Source organism: Trifolium pratense, linkage group LG6 (genome assembly GCF_020283565.1).
Source record: "Trifolium pratense cultivar HEN17-A07 linkage group LG6, ARS_RC_1.1, whole genome shotgun sequence".
In the NCBI taxonomy this organism is placed as follows: Eukaryota; Viridiplantae; Streptophyta; class Magnoliopsida; order Fabales; family Fabaceae; genus Trifolium; species Trifolium pratense.
Window position 1 is genome coordinate 37,823,901 of NC_060064.1, and position 19,625 is coordinate 37,843,525.

The 19,625-nt window shown below is 33.2% G+C and overlaps 1 protein-coding gene across 2 annotated transcripts; it reads right to left on the reverse strand.

The window, feature by feature from the left end:
* Positions 1 to 3,294: 3,294 nt before the first annotated feature.
* LOC123888841 (histone acetyltransferase GCN5) lies at positions 3,295 to 17,350 on the reverse strand. 2 transcript variants are annotated; one of them, XM_045938035.1, is made up of 13 exons: positions 16,687 to 17,350; positions 16,321 to 16,385; positions 15,534 to 15,614; positions 14,606 to 14,677; positions 13,981 to 14,149; positions 11,856 to 11,899; positions 11,469 to 11,568; positions 8,791 to 8,859; positions 8,441 to 8,489; positions 5,671 to 5,789; positions 5,395 to 5,488; positions 3,792 to 3,933; positions 3,295 to 3,699 (listed from the first exon to the last, which is right to left on the reverse strand). In XM_045938035.1, the coding sequence occupies exons 1-13, from the start codon at positions 17,242 to 17,244 to the stop codon at positions 3,636 to 3,638; spliced, it is 1,626 nt and encodes a 541-aa protein (XP_045793991.1). In that variant the 5' UTR covers positions 17,245 to 17,350; the 3' UTR covers positions 3,295 to 3,635. The 2 variants fall into 2 exon arrangements, with proteins under 2 accessions (XP_045793991.1, XP_045793992.1); XM_045938036.1 differs by lacking the exon at positions 8,791 to 8,859 and having other exon boundaries at positions 16,687 to 17,330.
* Between the last annotated feature and the right edge of the window lie 2,275 nt (positions 17,351 to 19,625).

Below are 19,625 nucleotides of genomic sequence, written 5' to 3' on the forward strand. Positions count from 1 at the left end.
CAATAAATTGTATTTTTTTTTTGTTCAAAAATCAAATATATGGATATGAAACCCAAATTATCTCACCCACAATGTCACAAGAGTTTCTTTCATTCTCCATCTTCTTTCAACCCAAACTGGGATTTGTCTCCATGACAACGTCGACGATACTAAGTTAGAGAGTCAAAATCTTTTTATTATACTCATATCTTTTGTCAAATTCTTTTTGGTCAATTTTTTAATAAAATGTAATACTATTTAATGCTATATTTTAGTATTACTTTTTTTAGTCAAAACAAATTAATGTTTCATAATTATATCGAAATTATAATTTGACAAAAATATTTGACTAAAACATAACAAAATGAGATGGAATGTTATTATTAAATAATTGGTGAACAATCACAAGGGTTTCTTGTATGGGTACTCCGTTTTAGACCAAGTACCGGTACCGGGTACATACTGGGTACCGGTACGCGTATGGTATTCCCCCGGTATGCACCGACGCCGTACCTTTTTTTTTTTTTTTTTTGCAATGGGTACACACGAGGTACACCTGACAATCCAAAAAAAACACAGTTTTTTTCTCATTTTTCTTTTATTATTAGTTTTTTTTTATAGGAAGATTTACGTTTTTTATTTGTTTATAATATAAAAGTGGCAACTATTGCTAAAAAAAATAACAAAGTAGCCGCCCGAATTATCCACTCATTCATCGAAAATGAATAGACTCTATTCAAAGAGAGATGAAGATCTAGTTTTTATTCATACCAATCTTCGTCTTCTCTCAAGAAAGAGAAATATTAATACTTATAATGAAAGTGCAACAAAAATGTGGGATATTCGTAAAGATGAATGAGATTTATTTAATATATAGTCGATATTCTTGAAATTGCTAGTCTTTCTCGCGGTGAACCTAACTAGAGGTCACTCTTTTTAGTGATGATGAAGAGGTAAATAATTGACTCTTTTTGAGCTAATTGGTTTTTAATTTCATATTTTGATGTTTCGAACAATTTAAATTACATTTAAAGTGTGGTGTGATATTTTTTATGTTTAATTATTTATTTTAACAATATAACTCTATTATTTGATATATATAATTATATTTTTTAAAAAAAAATTATAGGAACGTACCCATACATTAATTTTTCTAAAAATGACGTACCCCGTACCGGTACCGGTACCGTACCCGCACCCGCACCCGGGCAACATAGGTTTCTAAGAATGAACCACATAATAAATCAGATACATTAAATATACAATGAACGTATAAAGTGCATTTGTGCTTATAAAGTGTTACGGGGGAGTATAATTTGAAAGAATATAATATCAATTGATGTGACTAAATTATTTATGATTTAATTTTTATCATTTATATGTGTGTGCTTATATAAAATATATTTGGGGTTGTGCCTATGATAGAATTGTTCCTAAGAAGTGTCGGTTCAACGGTAAGAGTTTGACTTTGTAAACTCAAGGTTACTAAATACAATTATAAATTAGATAGTTGTGTCTCTCGAAAACAATTCTCCCTTCCCTAATTAAAAAAAAAATACAAAGAAAAATTGTATAATTAGAAAAACAATATTGAAAATTATATGATAAAAATGATATGATAAGTCGTTTATTATTATTTTTTTTATAATTATGATAAGTTGTTTATATGATACAAGAATATTATAAATACTTCTTGAGTGTATATTATAAAATTTTATATATTATAAATTTTTAATTTTATCAGTAACTTTTCAAATAATTAATAAATTAATAAATAAAATGTCTGACGTATTAAAATATCGTAATCAATTTCATTTATATTCTTTTTCAATATGATAATAGAATCCATCAATTTATATTATAAAAAAAAAATTCCATCAATTTATATTCCTATTCAATTAATGAATTAAAAAATAAATATTTGTTTATAATTAAGCCATAAGGAAGTATATAACTTGGATTTTCTCATTCTAATGTAATAATACTATTATACTAATATTAACCGGTATACATTCTTCTGTAGAATTGGGAATTCAAGTTGTTTGTTATGGCCATTGCACTGAAATCATATTGCTTCTTGCACTTGAAAAAACCTGAAATAGATTTTATTTCTTCCAAGAAAGCTGCAAGAATCTGAGTTAAAAGATACACTCTTGTGGCTGATTTGCTATCAGAACCATTGAAGCAGTTAGCATCTGTGAAACATTCAACAAACTAAAGAAACAAGGAAAAGTGAGTTCTCTTGCATACATATATTATTCTTACTGTCTAGGTTCCATGAAATGCATATTGACACGGATTTCATACATGATAATGACACGTAAACATATAATAATTTGACAAATTGAAAGTAATTATTTGAATGTAACCACATATGTCAGTGTCGTGTCTGTGTCAGATACTAGACACGCCTTCAATGATAGATTTGTAGTGTCTTGAAATGATCATTTTCTACCGGAAAATAAGGTTATTTGCTTATGGATTTAATATGGATATATCATTATATTAATTGTTGATCATTATGATTTTGTATCATTTACTTCTTTGATATCTTGAAGGTACTCCTCACAACACCCACCACTCCGGCAAACCGAATAAGAGCCATTGTTGATGGTGCAGAAGGATTTGTGTATCTTGTAAGAGCTTCTGTCCATTATACTATATGCTAACTTTGGTTACTTTTCTGCATGTTTTGTTGAAATCTTCAAACAGTTACTTTTAAATGTCATTGGTACTATGCAACATTGCGACAACAAACTCGCGATTTTCTATTTTCACATAGGTTTTCACTCTTTTGACTTCAATTTACAAAATTCAATACTTTTTTATTAAAAAATATTTCACTTATAGTAATTACTAACAAATGTAGTGTAATAAAACTCTGAAAATAGATTCTCTCAACTTAAAGCACCGTGAATTGAACGAGACTTTGATTCATCCATATTGCTTGTTGCGTTGATCAATAAGAAACCTTGTAAAGCTAGAAACTTTTATCCATTTTTTCAAAGATAGTTGATAATGATATACTATACTCAGCTTTTATAAAATACACATTTTGTATTCAGATTTCATTTTTATCATATCCCTGATAGTTTGTCTTAGGTCTGAGAAAACTATCCCTTCATCTTACATTTTTCTATATCAATCAAATCTTACACAAACACAAGGCATAACCCCAAAAAGAGAAACTACATAATTTCAGTCAACAAAAAAACAAAAGGAAATTACTTACGCCACATACAATGCCGCCTTACACAACATATGTTGTCCGTACTAAAACCGCTTAAAACGCATACCAACCAACACATCTTAAAATGCTTTAAACGACATTGTATAAATAAAACTGTGAAACACGGGTCAAACTGTGCCTATGGCACTATAGTCAAGTCTTCTCCACAAAACAAAAACTACATAATTTCTGGCAGAAGTACAAAATCTTTCGATGGCATCTTGATTACAGGTTTTCTTTCTTTAAACATAGTAAACTATTATTTCCTGACACAATAAAGTGTGCACAAGAAGTCTGATAAGCAGCTACACTAAATAGAATCAGAATAAAATTACAGTTCAAGTCGCAACTACTATTTACATGACTTATTGATTTGTATGGGAATAATTATAAAAATACAACAGTATGCTGGGCTGTTTAGGTGTCTTTACTGAATTTTGGAGCCAGACTGAAGGAACGATGTCACTTTGCTTTCAAAGTGGGCTTCTAGTCTGCAAATGAATATAAGGATGTAAGTAACAGCATAGGCGATATGAAGGGCAAGTAAAGGAAGAAAAATAAACAGAAGGTTGAAGCACCATACCTTGTAGCACATTTGTAATATATGGTTTCTGGAGAATTATAGGTACGTGCATTCGAAAACATTCTTTTGACATCCTCAACAAACATCTCAAATGTGACATAATATTGTTCTGATTCCACCCTCTTACTCATTGTCTTCAGATCTGTGTGTAAATTAGGAATATGTTATAAACTTCACAAGACTGATATATAATGGACTTAGACACTATCATGTATGGATTTCTGATAAGAGAAATAAGTGGGAGATCTCGCCATTAATATTCACTTGTATAATTTTTAAATTGTGGGACAGTGATTTTTAATGGTGAGATATCTCATATAACCTACATGTGAGATTCATGCATGAGAGAATTCAATTTTGATATGCATGGTAGTTAATTTTGCAATTTTAATGCAAAATTGTACGATTTTATGATTAAGGTTACCCTCAACAATTATGAGTACACCCAGAATCGCTTTTCAGTAAAATCATGTAGAATCGGCACTATTAATTGTGGAATCATATATTCTACGATCTTCCAATCAATTCTGTGATTCTGGTCGCAGTGGTAGAAATCGCTACGGCGCACATAGGGTTGGGAAGAAAGAAGCATTTTCCATTGCGGGTCAGTGAAGAGACCCATTTCAGAACTCGGGTTAAATGACCCGTTTCATTTGTGGGTCAGCAGAAGGCCCATTTAGAAACTCAGGTACAGTAAGTTTGACACGCCTGATTCCAAAGAATTCACCCAGTTTCTTTCCCTCTCCTATTTCCATTCTTCTTGCAACCGTTTCTCTCCCTTCCATGCAACCGTTTCCTCTTTTTTTCCAAATGGCTTCAAACTCTCAATCTGCTCCGGCTATGGTTATAACTTTTGTGAGCTATGCTGTTGTGAATTTTGAGGAAATGCAACTATGCTGTTATGTTATGTGAGATTTGATTATGAATTTAAAAGTTATATAAGTATTTCAAGTGTGATTTGAGGTTTTTTTTGTCCTACTTACACTATTTTATATAGGGTAAATAGGGTTTTACCCCCTACAAAATAGCCGAATTTTGCTTTACCCCTGCAAAAAAAAAAAAATTGGATTCCCCCCTCGTAATGTCAAGATTCTTTGCTTTACCCCCCTAAATTGACAACTTGGATTTGGAATCTTATTTTTGCTGATGTGGCAAGTATATGTGGCTTTTTTCCATTTTTTATTTATTTAATTTTTTATTATCTTGCCACATAATGAGCTATGTCATTTTAAAAAAATTATAAAAAAAATCCATAAAAATGGGTGGGAAGAACAAACAGCAACAACAACATCTTCATCTCCTCACATCGTCATCATCACCTCCATCTCATCTCACCAAACAACAACATCTTCATCTCTCTCTCTCATCATCATCGTCATCATGGTGACAACTGACTCTAGTCACATTGTCACACTCACCTATCATGCTTCCAAGATTGCGACCTATACCATATATAGAACAAGTGCAAAATATACGGCTTGCACAAAAAATAAATGCAAAGGGAGAAAATCACAAGAAAATGATACCAATAATGGATAGCAAAAGCAGTGAGAAGCTTCTAGACATAGGTTAATTTAATATGAAATATAAGGATTCTTCTAACCCATTGGATCTTTGATGATTTCATAATAATCAGGAACATCCCGTGCATCAACAGGTTCCTTGAATGGCCAAGCATCAGCGTGATCAAGCATCGACTGCTTAAAAGAAAAATGATTGTAATAAGTGATTTCTCCAGTGTAACTATTCTGCTCTCAGGCATATTTTATGGTGTGATTATCCATAAATATAAATCTATGTATTGCACTGTTTACAATTACGTCACTGAAAAAATCAATGAATGAAAATTTGAGTTGAGGTGCAACATCAAGTAACTTACCTTTAGAAGTGAGCGCATAAGCACGGTTAAATGTTTCAGGTTTGTAGCATTGTCAGTAGAACCACCTAAAGTTCTGAACCGCGAATGACCCCACTGATCAGGAGTCCATCCAGCCTCTCCTGTCATTGCATTCAACCATTAATTAAAACATTGATCAGAAATTACCAAAAAGATATGAAAAAGATAATCATTTCATTCATAAGGGGGTTATGGCAATTTTTTCCCAACATCCCAGTTGATGAACAAATATATTATGCTATCTTTGTTGGGACTTGGGAGTCTGGGGCAGGGAGAGGAAAGGTGACCAAGCTTTTGGTTGAAATTTTTTTAAGGAGGAAGGGGAATGACTAAAGGAGAAGCACGAATTCTCCTCATTTTTCTTGAATTTCAGGGTTGACAGGGAGACATCATTTTTTTTCAAATTGAATAAAGGGAAATAACATCCCTCTAAATTTAGTTCCGAGACAAGGTAAGAGAGTTCTCCCCTCCTTTACTTAACATCCAAACGAGAAAAAAGTAACACCGCCTCCCACCATCCCTTGGCTCAAGATCTTCCAAAAATGGTATTAGTTTCGCACATCATAAATAACACCGCTTCCCACTTCCCGTAACTCAAGAACTTTCAAAAAATGGCATTACTTTCTTACATAATAAATAACAGAACTAGGGGTGAGCATGGTTGGATATTTTTACAAACCAGACCATAGCCAAACCAAAACCACTTATATGGATTTGGATTCATAACTATAACCATCTTTTTATATTTTTATTATAAACCGATCACAAAACAGGTTATAAATCTGGCTACGGATATATAATCAGTTATCTTTACAAAACCGATTTAAAAAGGGTTATTTTCTTAAATCCAATTTTCTACCAGTTATTTCTAAAGTTGGATTTAAAACAGGCTATAACGCCGATTTTGGTATGACAACCGATTATATCAAAAACTGAATATAAATCTGATTAAGAAATAACTAGGAGGATTTGACTAAAAAAAGTAACAAAAAATACAAATATATACTTCTTATATTTAAGTATATAGGCAATATTAATATAATGATTTTCATAAAAAAATGCAAAAAAAAAAAAAAAAACTTCGGTAAACAACTAGATTACCTACGTGATTTGATTTTGAAAAAAAAAATAATTTGATTAAAAAAATTCAATAATAATTTGCCAAGAGATTCTTCAAAATCAAATAATAATAACTGAATTCTCAAAAAAAATTACTTAATTTTTAATCAAGTAGAACAATATTCAGTGAAAAAAAAATCATCACAAGATTAAACTGGAACTTCTCCAAAGCACAGCAGTTTTTTTAGCTTCAGTCGTAAATTAACATCGCAACATTATGTCGCATTGCACCATAGGAACCGAATCAAGCTTCAGCAATAGAGCTTTTTAACCGGTGACGACTAGCTACATTGATGGAGAACGGTTTCAATGACCTAAGATCTGAGAACGCAAAAATGATAAACAAAGCTGCCGCAACGCCAATGTCTTCAACAAAAAAGTTCCATTGTTGGCTACCTCCTCCTCCGGCGGCGACGTGTGTATGTTAGGAAATCTAAAAATGGAAAAAGGACCGAGATCGAAAAATATGAGATTTGACAAGGAGAATACGAGATCTTTGAACGAAAAAAATCTGAAAAGGAGAATACGAGATCGGATTGATTATGGAATGAACCGCAATCTCGTGTGTGAATGTTTGTGTTGGAGATTTTGCCCTCATTGCGGTAGCCCCCAGCTGCCTAATTGTGGCATTTGGGTTGCCTTCATTGCAGCCTCCAACACTTTCATTGTGTTGGGTGTGAAGGGGTGGATTTAGTCCCTCATTGCATAGAGATATGACCTCTGTAGTATTTATAAAGTTTGGGAAACCCTCACCATACGAGCTGGTTTTGTAGGGTTGAGTTAGGCCCAACCCATAATTCTAACATGGTATCAAAAGCCTGTCTGGATCTGTTGTTGGGCTTCCCACATCATCCACGCTTCAGGCTCATTGGGCCCGAGCATGAATGCTTGTGTTGGAAATTCCGCTTACATTGTGGGCTACCCCCAGCCACCTAATTGCGGCAGTTGGGTTGCCTTCATTGCAGCCTCCAACACCTTTATTGTGTTGGGTGTGAAGGGGTGGATTTAGTCCCACATTGCTTAGAGATATGACCTGTGTAGCGTTTATAAAGTTTGGGCAACCCTCACCTTTTAAGCTAGTTTTCTAATGATGAATTAGACCCAAAATAAAATCTAACAGTTTGGAAATTTTCAGCAAATGGATATGGACAACCAAGGACATCCATTTAACAAAACCAGATTTAAAAAAGCAATAACCACAACCATTTGTACATATCTGGTTACGAAACCATTGTTAATATCTGGGGTTTTTAAAACCAAATCTGGATATATTTGTGGTTTGGACGTAGAAGCGGATATTTGGTGCACCCCTAAACAGAACATGATTCAGTACATAAAATCTATGAACATAATAACACTAGAATTATGATGAACATATGAAACAGAAAAAGTTAATCAGTATGATATGCTCAGCATTAAGAAGAAAAAGGGTTTGGAACCATTCATAAGGCCTTGGATGAGAGTGGTGGACATATCATGCATGTAAAAGTTTACTAACCTATTAAAAGAGATGAAAAAGATTGACACAAAACATGCTATATTGTGAAGACAGGTAATACATAATGTTTCCCATGGGAACCAAACAAAAAATTATGATAAGTAGTTAAACAGAAAATGGGAATAAAGTACTTACGCAAACCAGGGATGTCATCAATAATTTTCTTAGGAATACCAGCTTCTTTCTGCATGTTGTGCCAATCAGGAGGGGGGAAGTTAATATTTATTAGTTTCTAATCAGACTAATACATGCAAAGGAAGAAAAATGCAGCTTCAACAAAAATAAAAGATGATTCTCTTCCTTATCCTTACTCGTTGTTAATGTTAAGGAAGTTAGCATGTTTGGATATTGTAAGTGCAGTGCAATTGTGCAAATATCCGAGCTGATGACAATATCCAAATTTTACAAAATCACTTGGCATGGAAAAAACATAAAATTCCATGGAGGAAATGACAGAAACAAGCAGAATTAAGAGTCCTGCATACCTTCTGAAAATCAATTCCAGTATAAACAATGTGACAGTTTGACAGTTCTCTAATCTTTTCATCTATTGCCTACAATTAGAACCAACAATGACCAAACACGTCATGATTTATTAAGAGTTGCAAGTAAAAAATAGACTAGCAGAAGCTATACATCATATAGAAACAAAGATAATGCATTTCAAAATATAAAAATGACTGAAAATACAACACGATAATATCTTATTTTTTTAAAAAAAAATTAACCTGACTAGCTATACATCATATACAAACAAAGATAATGCATTCCAAAAAATATGACTGATCAGACCAGACCAACAAAAGATGCATTCAAAATTGTAAAAATGATTTGAAATACAACACAAAAATAACTTAATTTTTCACAATATTAAACCAGACTAGCTACACATCATAGAGAAACAAAAGAAATGCATTGAGCATAAAATTCATAAGCATATATAAAATAGCATTAGTAAGACATGGTTTGACAGAGAATAGCATTAGTAAGACATGTTTTGTCCTTTATATTTTTATTGCTATTGTACTATGGAACTTGGTTCAGATTTGTGCTCTTTTGTTGAATATGTACAACTAAGTCCACAACCAGGGATAGGGTGAATCATTTTGTTGAACCTTTTGATATTCCTTATTCATAACTATAAAAATTTCCTATTCAGATATAAATTATAATTTTCCTTTTCAATTTATATTTCATATTGACGCAGAACGGAAGCGCTAGGTTAGCAAAACGCTAAACCTAATGGATAAAGACAAGCCGCAAACACAAACTTGTCAAAATAGGGTTTCGGAGTCCACCGAAAGAGTAATTTGGAATCCACCAAATTTGAGAAAAATCTCGGAATTTTTATTGAATCAAAAGGTTGCCTTCAAGGCTACAATAATTTAGTTTAAATAGGAGTGGAAAATAAAAATAACAAATCTCCTAAAAGATTGTAAAAGAAAATAACAAACCTAACTAAATAAAAATAAGAAATCTACCTAAAATATAATAAAACTAAATCTAACTAAATAATAATATACACAAGAAATCCTCCTACATCAGTCTCCTCTACCTCAAAAGAACTCGACCCCGAGTTCTCGTCTTGATAAAGAGCTTCCTTTGCAGGTTGACTCCTCCAATGAACAAGAGACCACCCTCCTGGATCCCATTGAATGAAGTGAGAGGACCTGTCTCGTGTCAACACATCCAAACGAGGTATTAGAATATCTGGGGTGCAATTCTCGGTGAAATTTAGCACTGCAGAAGCAGCATGAGCCTGTACTCGAGCATTTTCAAAATCATCCATGGCACCAGCTAATGCCGGAAGCACTAAGTGGTGATATTTAACTTGAAAGTCTGGCCCTAAATCTGTGGACAACTGCCCAATTGCGTTTATAGCCGCCCATCGCACCCTAGGGTGTGGGTGAGAAAATGAATTCAAAACCATTGACAATACATGCTCCAGATTCTTTGTCATCACCTTTGAACAACCCTCTGCAATTTGTGCGATGGCAACGAGCGCAGCATTGTGCTTTTGCCATTCAGGGGAAACCAAGTAAGTCGGCAACAACTCAGACGCAACCGGCACAATCGTGTTCCCACCCAAAGAAATTGAAAGTCTGTCCAAACATTCCTGTCCAAATCCATAGTTAGTAGTCTCACCAGCATCCTCATCCTCGGTCAGTGCAGCATGCCAAGCAGGATCATCTTGGTCGTTGGAGGTTGACATGAGATTTGTAATTAGGGATTCGAAGTGAGTGGAATCTTGGCCGAGAATTAACGCCATCTGAGTTTGGTTGTTTGGATCGTTGGCGGCGGCCATGGTGAGAGAGGCGGTGGCGGAGGAATTGAATTGAGTTTTTTGAGTGGTGGTGTTGTTGGATAACTTTGTCACCTGTGTTGTCAGAGCTGTGATGGCCGCGGTTAAAGCCGTCATGGCACCGTAAAACTCTGCTTTCGTCACCGGTTGATCTCCCATCTGATCACGTTAGAAAAAGAACAGGAGAAACCTGCTCTGATACCAACTGACGCAGTACGGAAGCGCTAGGTTAGCAAAACGCTAAACATAATGGGCAAACACAAACTTGTCAAAATTGGGTTTCGGAGTCCACCGAAAGAGTAATTTGGAATCCACCAAATTTGAGAAAAATCTCTGAATTTTTATTGAATAAAAAGGTTGCCTTCAAGGCTACAATAATTTAGTTTAAATAGGAGTGAAAAATAAAAATAACAAATCTCCTAAAAGATTGTAAAAGAAAATAACAAACCTAACTAAATAAAAATAAGAAATCTACCTAAAATATAATAAAACTAAATCTAACTAAATAATAATATACACAAGAAATCCTCCTACATCACATATTTGATACTCTCCTGTTGCTCTTCAACATTGTAAGGTAAAAACAATCCTTATGACGACAGAAAATCGTTTGATCCAATGTTGTCAAGATTGAGATCCTACCTAAGATTTGGAAGACGTTGCAAGATCCTAAATAAAAAGTAACTATATATATATATATATATAAGATTTTCTGAGATTTAACATTATTATTTAATGTATTATTTATTTTCAATTATAATCATATATTTTTATTAAAATAAAGTTTATCTACAACAATATATATGACCCTGTTTTAACAATGCAAAGTAAAACTAAATAAAAAAACGTAAGTTATCTTACCTGTCTTTGACGACGGATCATAGTTGATAAATCAGTGTAAGGAAGCTTTGGATCAATCTTACATTCCATGAGAATTCCCCCATCATAATCCTTTATGTAACTGAAATGATAGGTAAATATAATGATTAATGAATTTTCATAGACAGTATACAAGAATGCATCCATTTAAATAAATGGTGCATCATAATCTAAACAAAATTACTAGAAACCCCTGCAATTTTACTTAACAGCCCCACACCCTCGGCAACTAAATATAAATAACAAAATTGAAGTTCAAAATTTTCAGTCCACTTAATAGACAGCATCCATAGTAAAATCATAAAATGAAAGTCCTAGTGGGAAGTGCTTCTCATAGATATAGGACAATAAAATTGAGCATAAGCATACCCTTGCCATCGATCTTTCTCCAAATGAATCTCTTTAGTAAATCCCTGAAAATACAATCAAACATTGCAAATTTGTGAAATGTAACACAGTATCCGGCTAATTCAACATAAGGGATTTTTTGCACAGAAACCCTTCCAAGTGTTAAAAAAATTCCAGAGTACCAGAAGATTAAATGAAATAGAAAGAACAGAGTATGGATCCTATATGATTTCTACCATGTATTGAAATTATGCTTCTGTAGCTATCAGATTCCAGACAAACTTAACCAGGATATAGAAGGCCTTTTTGAACATTCTTTTGCGAATAAACTAAAAAGGGTAAATAGGGTTTTACCCCCTGCAAAATGGGTGAATTTTGCATTACCCCCCTGCAAAATATTTTTTTGTGATTACCCCCCTGTAATATAAAGATTCATTCAATTACCCCCTAATTCGCCAACTAGACATGGAATCTTTTTTTTTTATAATGTGGCATGCATATGTGGATTTTCTTAGAATTTTTATTTATTTTTATTATTATAATGATTCCAAATCATTGTTATTTAAAATAAAAAATAAAAAAATCTTCATCTCAAATCCCACAAATTTTTTTTCCAAAAAACAACCTTCATATCAAATCTCAGGAAACAACTTTCATCTCAAATCCCTAAATCGAAAAAAAAAAAAAAATCATCATCTACACAATTCCTCCAATTCAAACTCTTCCTCCACCTCCTCCATAACCACCACCAACAACAACAACCCTAACATAATCAACTCCTTCATCCCTCTCCTTCCTGGTCTCTACACGTGTTCATTCCTTTGATGTGAAGGATATGGGTTGGGTTAGCAATTACAAGTTCAAGAAAAATAACAACACATGTTCTCCAAACATCATTAATTCTGATTTAATTTTAATTTTTTGGAAAATCAACAAACAACAAAATTGAGAGTGATGCCTCAAGGAAGAGAGATGCAATTTGTGGGAAAGAGAGATGGACGACGACGGTGGTGGTGGCTGGTGGTGGAGAATGAACTGTGAGATTTTATGTTTTGAGAAACTTATGAGTTTTTTATGGTTTTGGATTTATGGGTTTGAGATTGAATTGATGAGATGAAATTTAAGATTGAAGATGAAGTTTGTTGTTGTTGTTTGTTCTTCCCATGAGAGTGGTGAAGATTGTTGATGTTTCTTGCTGTTTGTTTTTCCCCTTTTTTGTTTTTTATTTTTTATTTTTTTTAAATGACATAGCTCAATATGTGGCAAAATAAAAATTAAATAAGTAAAAACAGTAAAAAAAAAAGCCACGTATGGTTGCCATGTCAGCAAAATTAAGATTCCAAATCCATGTTGTCAATTCAGGGGGGTAAAACAAAGAATCTTAATATTACGAGGGGGGAATCACAACTTTTTATTTTACAGGGGGTAATGCAAAATTCTCCTATTTTGCAGGGGGGTAAAACCCTATTTACCCAACTAAAAATGATAGCCTCCTCCAAGAAGTAAAAATGATGGTTCGTAACAGATAACTCTACTACTATATTCTAGACTTAAGGCAGAAGGAACTCATAACATAACATTCTATTTTCTAATGCCAGTTAGTAAAATCCATATGTATCTCCGTCGTAATTTACAAAGCCAACAAGAACCACAAAGAAAATTTCCCTTGTCAGACAGAATCTCTTATGAGACGGAAAATTGGTTTTTACCCCAAATTAGGTATTTTAAAACTACACATACTATACACTGCCAAAATAAAAACTTCATACTATACTATAGTTGTATATTTTCAAACAATTTCCCAAATTATTGCTCCTTTAGCCACACCACCCTTTTACTCAATAACAGCAATACACATTGATGCACCGTCCTACTGGCACAATCCAACTAGGATATGATGTGCCAGTGCGTGGTTGGTGGCTTGGCGCAATAAACATGCCATTGCACCTACACGTTAGAAATATTCATATTACTTTTATTGTTTTTTCCTGCCATGTGAATTGCTGCAACCCATGTGCCAAAAAAATAATATTTAGGGAAATTGTTTATAACATATGTACTATTTAGTCAGACAGCAAAATATTTATCTAACTACTGATCTCAATACATACTCCAATGGTAATGATCTAAATATGGATAACCGAACCTGTTTGATAAAATAGCCAACAGCATTATTGTCAGCATATGTGAGAAAATGGGTCAGCCCATCTATATCGCGAGCATACTGTTTTAAGTGATTCATCAATCTGGTACCATATCCTTTTACTTGCTCATCAGCCGTAATTGCACAAAAGGCTATCTCACCGAACCTCTGGCTATCAACCATAATTTACAACAGTATTAATAAATTAAACCACGTGGTAATCCTTAGTAAAGACTTTTTGTTTGGGGTGGGGAGGAAAAATTATAGAAAAAATAAATTGGCAAGAGACAATTAAAGGGGAAAACAAGGACGTACAACATATATTAATCAAACTGAATCCCAAACTATTCACTTATACGGGCCTTGGGAAGCATTTTTATCATGTGCAACGAAAGTACAATTGTACAAATAAGACAATATAACAACAACTAAAAGTAAAACAGACAACAATTCACCTTTTTAATAAGCTAACCTGTGAAAATGACTACTGTTATTGTAAATATTCTGCTCTCACTCAGTTATTGATACAAGAACAATATAACAACACAAATATAGATACTTACAAGAGAAATTATAAAGCAATGACTACTAGAACCTGAAAGGTAGAAAAATGGAGACGAATTATTACCTTGCATATGGGCGATATGTAATGCCTCCAACGACATGATTACGCCTTATAACCATTACAGACTTATGGCTCCTACAAATTTGATATAAAAAGGTTTCAAAATTACATAGAAAATATGAGGGAAAATTCGAGAGTAGCAGTGGAAAACTGGTTTAGTAAAAAAAGAAATCTAGGATGCAGTTCTTATTCAATAAATTGACTAGCTCACAACAATGAATTGACCATGCATGCAAACTAGAATTTGTATAAGAAACATCTCCATTATCAAACAACAGCTACCCCTTACAAATCAAAATTTATCTTTAATAAAAGAATGGAGATGATAGTGATATAAGACGGAGAATGAACAGTTGTCCTCTTGGCAGAAGTCACAATAAACTAAACAAATGAAGAGTACTCCTTATGGTATGGCCATTTCGTAAACCTATGGTGCTCCTCCGTATCAAGTTTCAAATACTCTTTGAACTTTGAAGCAGCAAAAGATACAATATTATATTATTATTAATCATGCCACAAGTATGGAATTACATAAAGTACTTATAAAACCACTTAAGCCGAGTTTCCACCATCTTTTATACTATATAAGTGCTACCCTCACTCTCTCTAAGGCTGTCATTCTAATCCTACCCAGTTGTTACTAATGAAGAAAAATTTACATTCCAAACTAAAAAACACATTGGTCAACATTATTATTGTTGTTATTATTATTATTATTATTATTATTATTATTATTATTATTATTATTATATTTGATAAAAGAATAGTACAAGACTTTTTTTTTTAAGTTCTGTTAGGCAGTGTAACTGGGAGTTATTTTGCCCTGAATGGAGAAATAATTTTTCTCCAAATCCAAAACATACCAAGACTGATTTAAGCACCTTGCGAGTAAGAAAGTAAGATGGGTACTTAAAAAAATTGTGGGAATTACCTATCCATAACAAGTCGAACAATATACTCCTTGGGCATATTGGGAAGTTGTCTAGCAAATATATTCTTCAATCCTATCAACCTATGGAACAAAACAAATAACAGTGGCAAGAATGGAACAAAATATCAGTAATTATGATTTCTCCTACTAAAAAATTTGTATGAGTTTTTACTTTTTACTAACAAAAGAAAGTAGCAGAGTATGCAGGAACGAATGCAATGAGGGTGAGCGGGTGCCTTGGCCTAATACAAGTTCATGTTTCATATATATATATTCTAGCACTAATTTGTAATTGCACAAAAAAATGTAGTCATTAGGTTAATACTTATGTATGTTACAGGTTATTTGGTCCAGGACTATTATTATACTCAAATTTGACAACTGTATGATACATTTATTTTTTAAACCACTAACTTATATTTTACTATCTTCACTTTTAGGTTGAACATAATTTCAATCCTAAAAATATATACTTTGCATCAGATTGGTCTGCTGTTTATTAGCACCAAAAAGACCCTGCAAGTTAATAAAAAGACCACCACAGTAGTACTTCAAATTCCACTAACTTGGTATTTCAATGTAAAAATAATTATCTTAATTTCATTCCATTCAGTAACTAATTTGATCACTCCTATAAAAAAACGAAGCTAAATGTAATCGCAATTACATCTTTAAATTGCTAGAAATCAATTGCTGGATGCGTCCTCCGCTTACAAGCAGTAAGGTAATATATATTATTTGCATAAATAAATGTCAATAAGAAGGCAGGGAAGCATAAAAGTTATACCAAACCATATGCTCGTCGACACCATCATTCGAAAGGCATGCAAATTTGAGCTTTCCAGTTTCTTCCTGAAAAGGACAATACAGACACAACCATTAAACCTATCACCTCAAACTAGTTTGTAATAATAACTCATTCAATACATGTATGTAAATTCAAACCGTGAAATAGAAGAAAAAAATTTAATGCAAAATTATGACATTAGTAACAAATTTAAGTAGTGTACTAAGCAAGTAAATAATCCAATGTGATTACTGAATCACATTTAAATTTTTTAAACAAATTCTCAAACAAAATTTACAAATAACTATGAAATTTAATCATGAAATGAAATTAAGCTGAATGAGATTAAATTAAACAGTTAATTACCTCTTTCTTAAGACTCTCTTCCCTAGCACTGTAAGCACCACTAGTCTGCAAATTTTCAGTGAATATCTTCGTTGCATCCTCCTTAACTACAATGCCGGGGACGGAACCGCCACCAGCAGAAGCACCGGTAACGGTAGGTCCGGCATCTTTTGCCACATCAGATTGTTCAATCTTAACAGTAGAGTTTTCAGTTTTGAGCTTACTGTTACGAGGAGCGGAAGGAGCGTTATTTAGCCTAGAAGCAGTGAAATTACGCATGGAGGAACCGTTGTCATTGTCGTACTCATCTTCGTCGTCATCAACAACTGCATCCTCGGAATCGTCGTCGGAATCAGAGTCATTGCCGCGGGCGGAAATGCTTTCGAGGTCGTCGTTGGAAGTGAGTGCGCCGTCGCGAGTGTCGGCGGATAAGGAAGAAGGAGGGAATGGAGGCGCGTGATCTTCGGATACGAGTTTGCGTTTGTGGATGGAAGAGGTGGCGGAGGCAGAGGCAGAGTGAGAAGGAGAGGCGGACTGTGAACTCCGTGAACGGAGTGGTCCTCCGCCGTGCGATTCCATCTTAGGGTTTTACTCTCTCCGGTCGTTGTTTTCAGTTCAGTTCAATTGCTTCTTCTTAGTTATCGGGAACGGCACGTGATATATTGTTTTTACCAACACCGCTTTTATTTATTTTTATAGTTTTATGTTTTATTTATATTTTTGGTATGCTTAACAAGCGCACCGGATATGCTGTTTAACATGACTTTTTTTTTTTTTTTGTTTTTACCTAAATATTTATCATTTTATGTTAACATTTTTTAAAATATTCACATTCTATTCTAGTATATTTTATCATTTTTTATTCTTTTGTCAAAAAAAGAAATTATTCTGTCGTTTTATCATTTTTCTAGTAAACTGTTTAGAAAGTATTACTCTCCCGTCAAACACTGTTCAGGTAACCTTTTTTTTCTATGTTAATTTTAGCGGAATAATTTTCAAAAGTATTTCAATATGTAAAAAATTGTGGAATTGTTCTTGTTTTTTGTTCCGGTGTGTATTATCTCATAATCAATTAGAATTACATACCGGAACACTACTTTTGAAAAGTGTTTCGGTGTATTGAAAATTGCATAATGTATTTTACATATCGGAATGTTTTTAAAAAAGTGTTATGATATGTTGAACGAACCAAAAAACGTGTTCTGGTACTAATGCAAGTGTTCAGATTTGTAATAACAGTTTTGTTAATTTTTGTTAATTTTTTCTGTTCTGTTATTTTTAAACAGATATGGCTCAAACCGACGATACAGGTCAAATATCGGTAGATACTACGGATGTTTTTACAACTAATGAAAATTTTGATACACGAGAAGTTGTTATCACATCGGCTTGAGATATTGGAATTGCCAACAAAGTTAGTATTATTATTACTAGTCAGATAAAAAGAATGGAAAAATATGAAGAAATGACAAGTTGGTTTTGGGTTGTGATAAAGGTGAAAAATATGCTCTTCAGAAAGTTCGACGACAACTGCATCAAAAAAGTGTAACTGTCCATTAAAAATTAGAGTCACACCTTCAACAGATGGTTTAGGATGGAAAGTTCAGGTTAAATGTGTGGAGTTCACAATCACGAGCTACCTAACCAATATGCAAGTCATCCTCATAAGGCGCGTTTAACCGTAGATGGAAACAAACGTGTTGAAGATCTGACAAAGCGTCATGTAGCACCAAAGCACATTGTTTTATCTTTGAAATAACAAATTCCATGATCTCTTGTTGATGCTACCAAAATATATAGGAAAAGAAGCATGCTACAAAAAGATAAAAAGAGGTCCTAGAACAGAGATGCAACAATTGATGTAGTGGTTAGATGATGCAAAATATGTCAGCTGGAATATAAGAAGAGATGACGGCTCCGATGTTTTGAGTAATATTTTTTTGGCACATCCAGATTCAATCAAGTTGTTGAACTTGTTTCTCATTGTTTTGGTTATGAACAACACATACAAAACTAATAAATATAGACAGCCACTGCTAGAAATTATTGGTATAACGTCAACTGACTTGACATTTGATGTTGTGTTTGCTTACATGGAATCTAAGAAGATAAACAATTATCTTTGGGTATTAGAGAAGTTGAAGAGATTGTTTTGATGAATGCAATTGAAATTGTATTTATGCATGTTGTTAATATGCTTTGTACGTGGCACATTAACAAAAATGTGAGTGCGAGATGCACTATGCATGTAGGTAAGGATATGCGAGAGTTGGTCGTAAATTTGTGGAAAAGTGTTGTATCCAATTAAAATGAGGTGGAGTATCGGCAACAGTTGAATGTGCTTGGTACGCACCACTAAAAAAAATTAGAAAACGCTTGAAAAATCACATACCGGAGCAGTTGGGTTGGAGTGTTCCGATATCCAAATTAATTAAAAAACTACAAAGCATACTGGAACACTTTCATATTAGTTTTCCAGTATGAAGTTGTTGCCAAAACATTTTCGTATGAGTTTTTCGGTAAGTACATTCATACCGGAAAACTCATACAAAAGTATTCCAATAACAATTTCAAACCGGAACACTCATATGAAAGTGTTCTCACATGCATTTCAACACTTACTCTCTCTTTTTCCTTTCTCACACCGGAACATTTTTTCTGAAGTGGGTAGTGTTGTACCCTAAATTTTGACTACGATGTTTCTCGTCTATTTTATTTTTCTGTCGTCTTTTTTAATCAGTTGTAACGTTCTGACAAAATTTCGGCAAAGAGGTATTTTAAAATACCTCATTTGTTTGTTCAAGTACTTTTTTTTTATTTATTTTATTATTTATTCTTTTTTTTTATTATTATTAATGTTATTATTATTTTTATTATTAATATTATTATTATTATTTATTTTTTTTTTATTTTTTTTTTCTTTTTTAAAAAAAAAAAGGGGGCCTTTCTCTTCCTTTTCT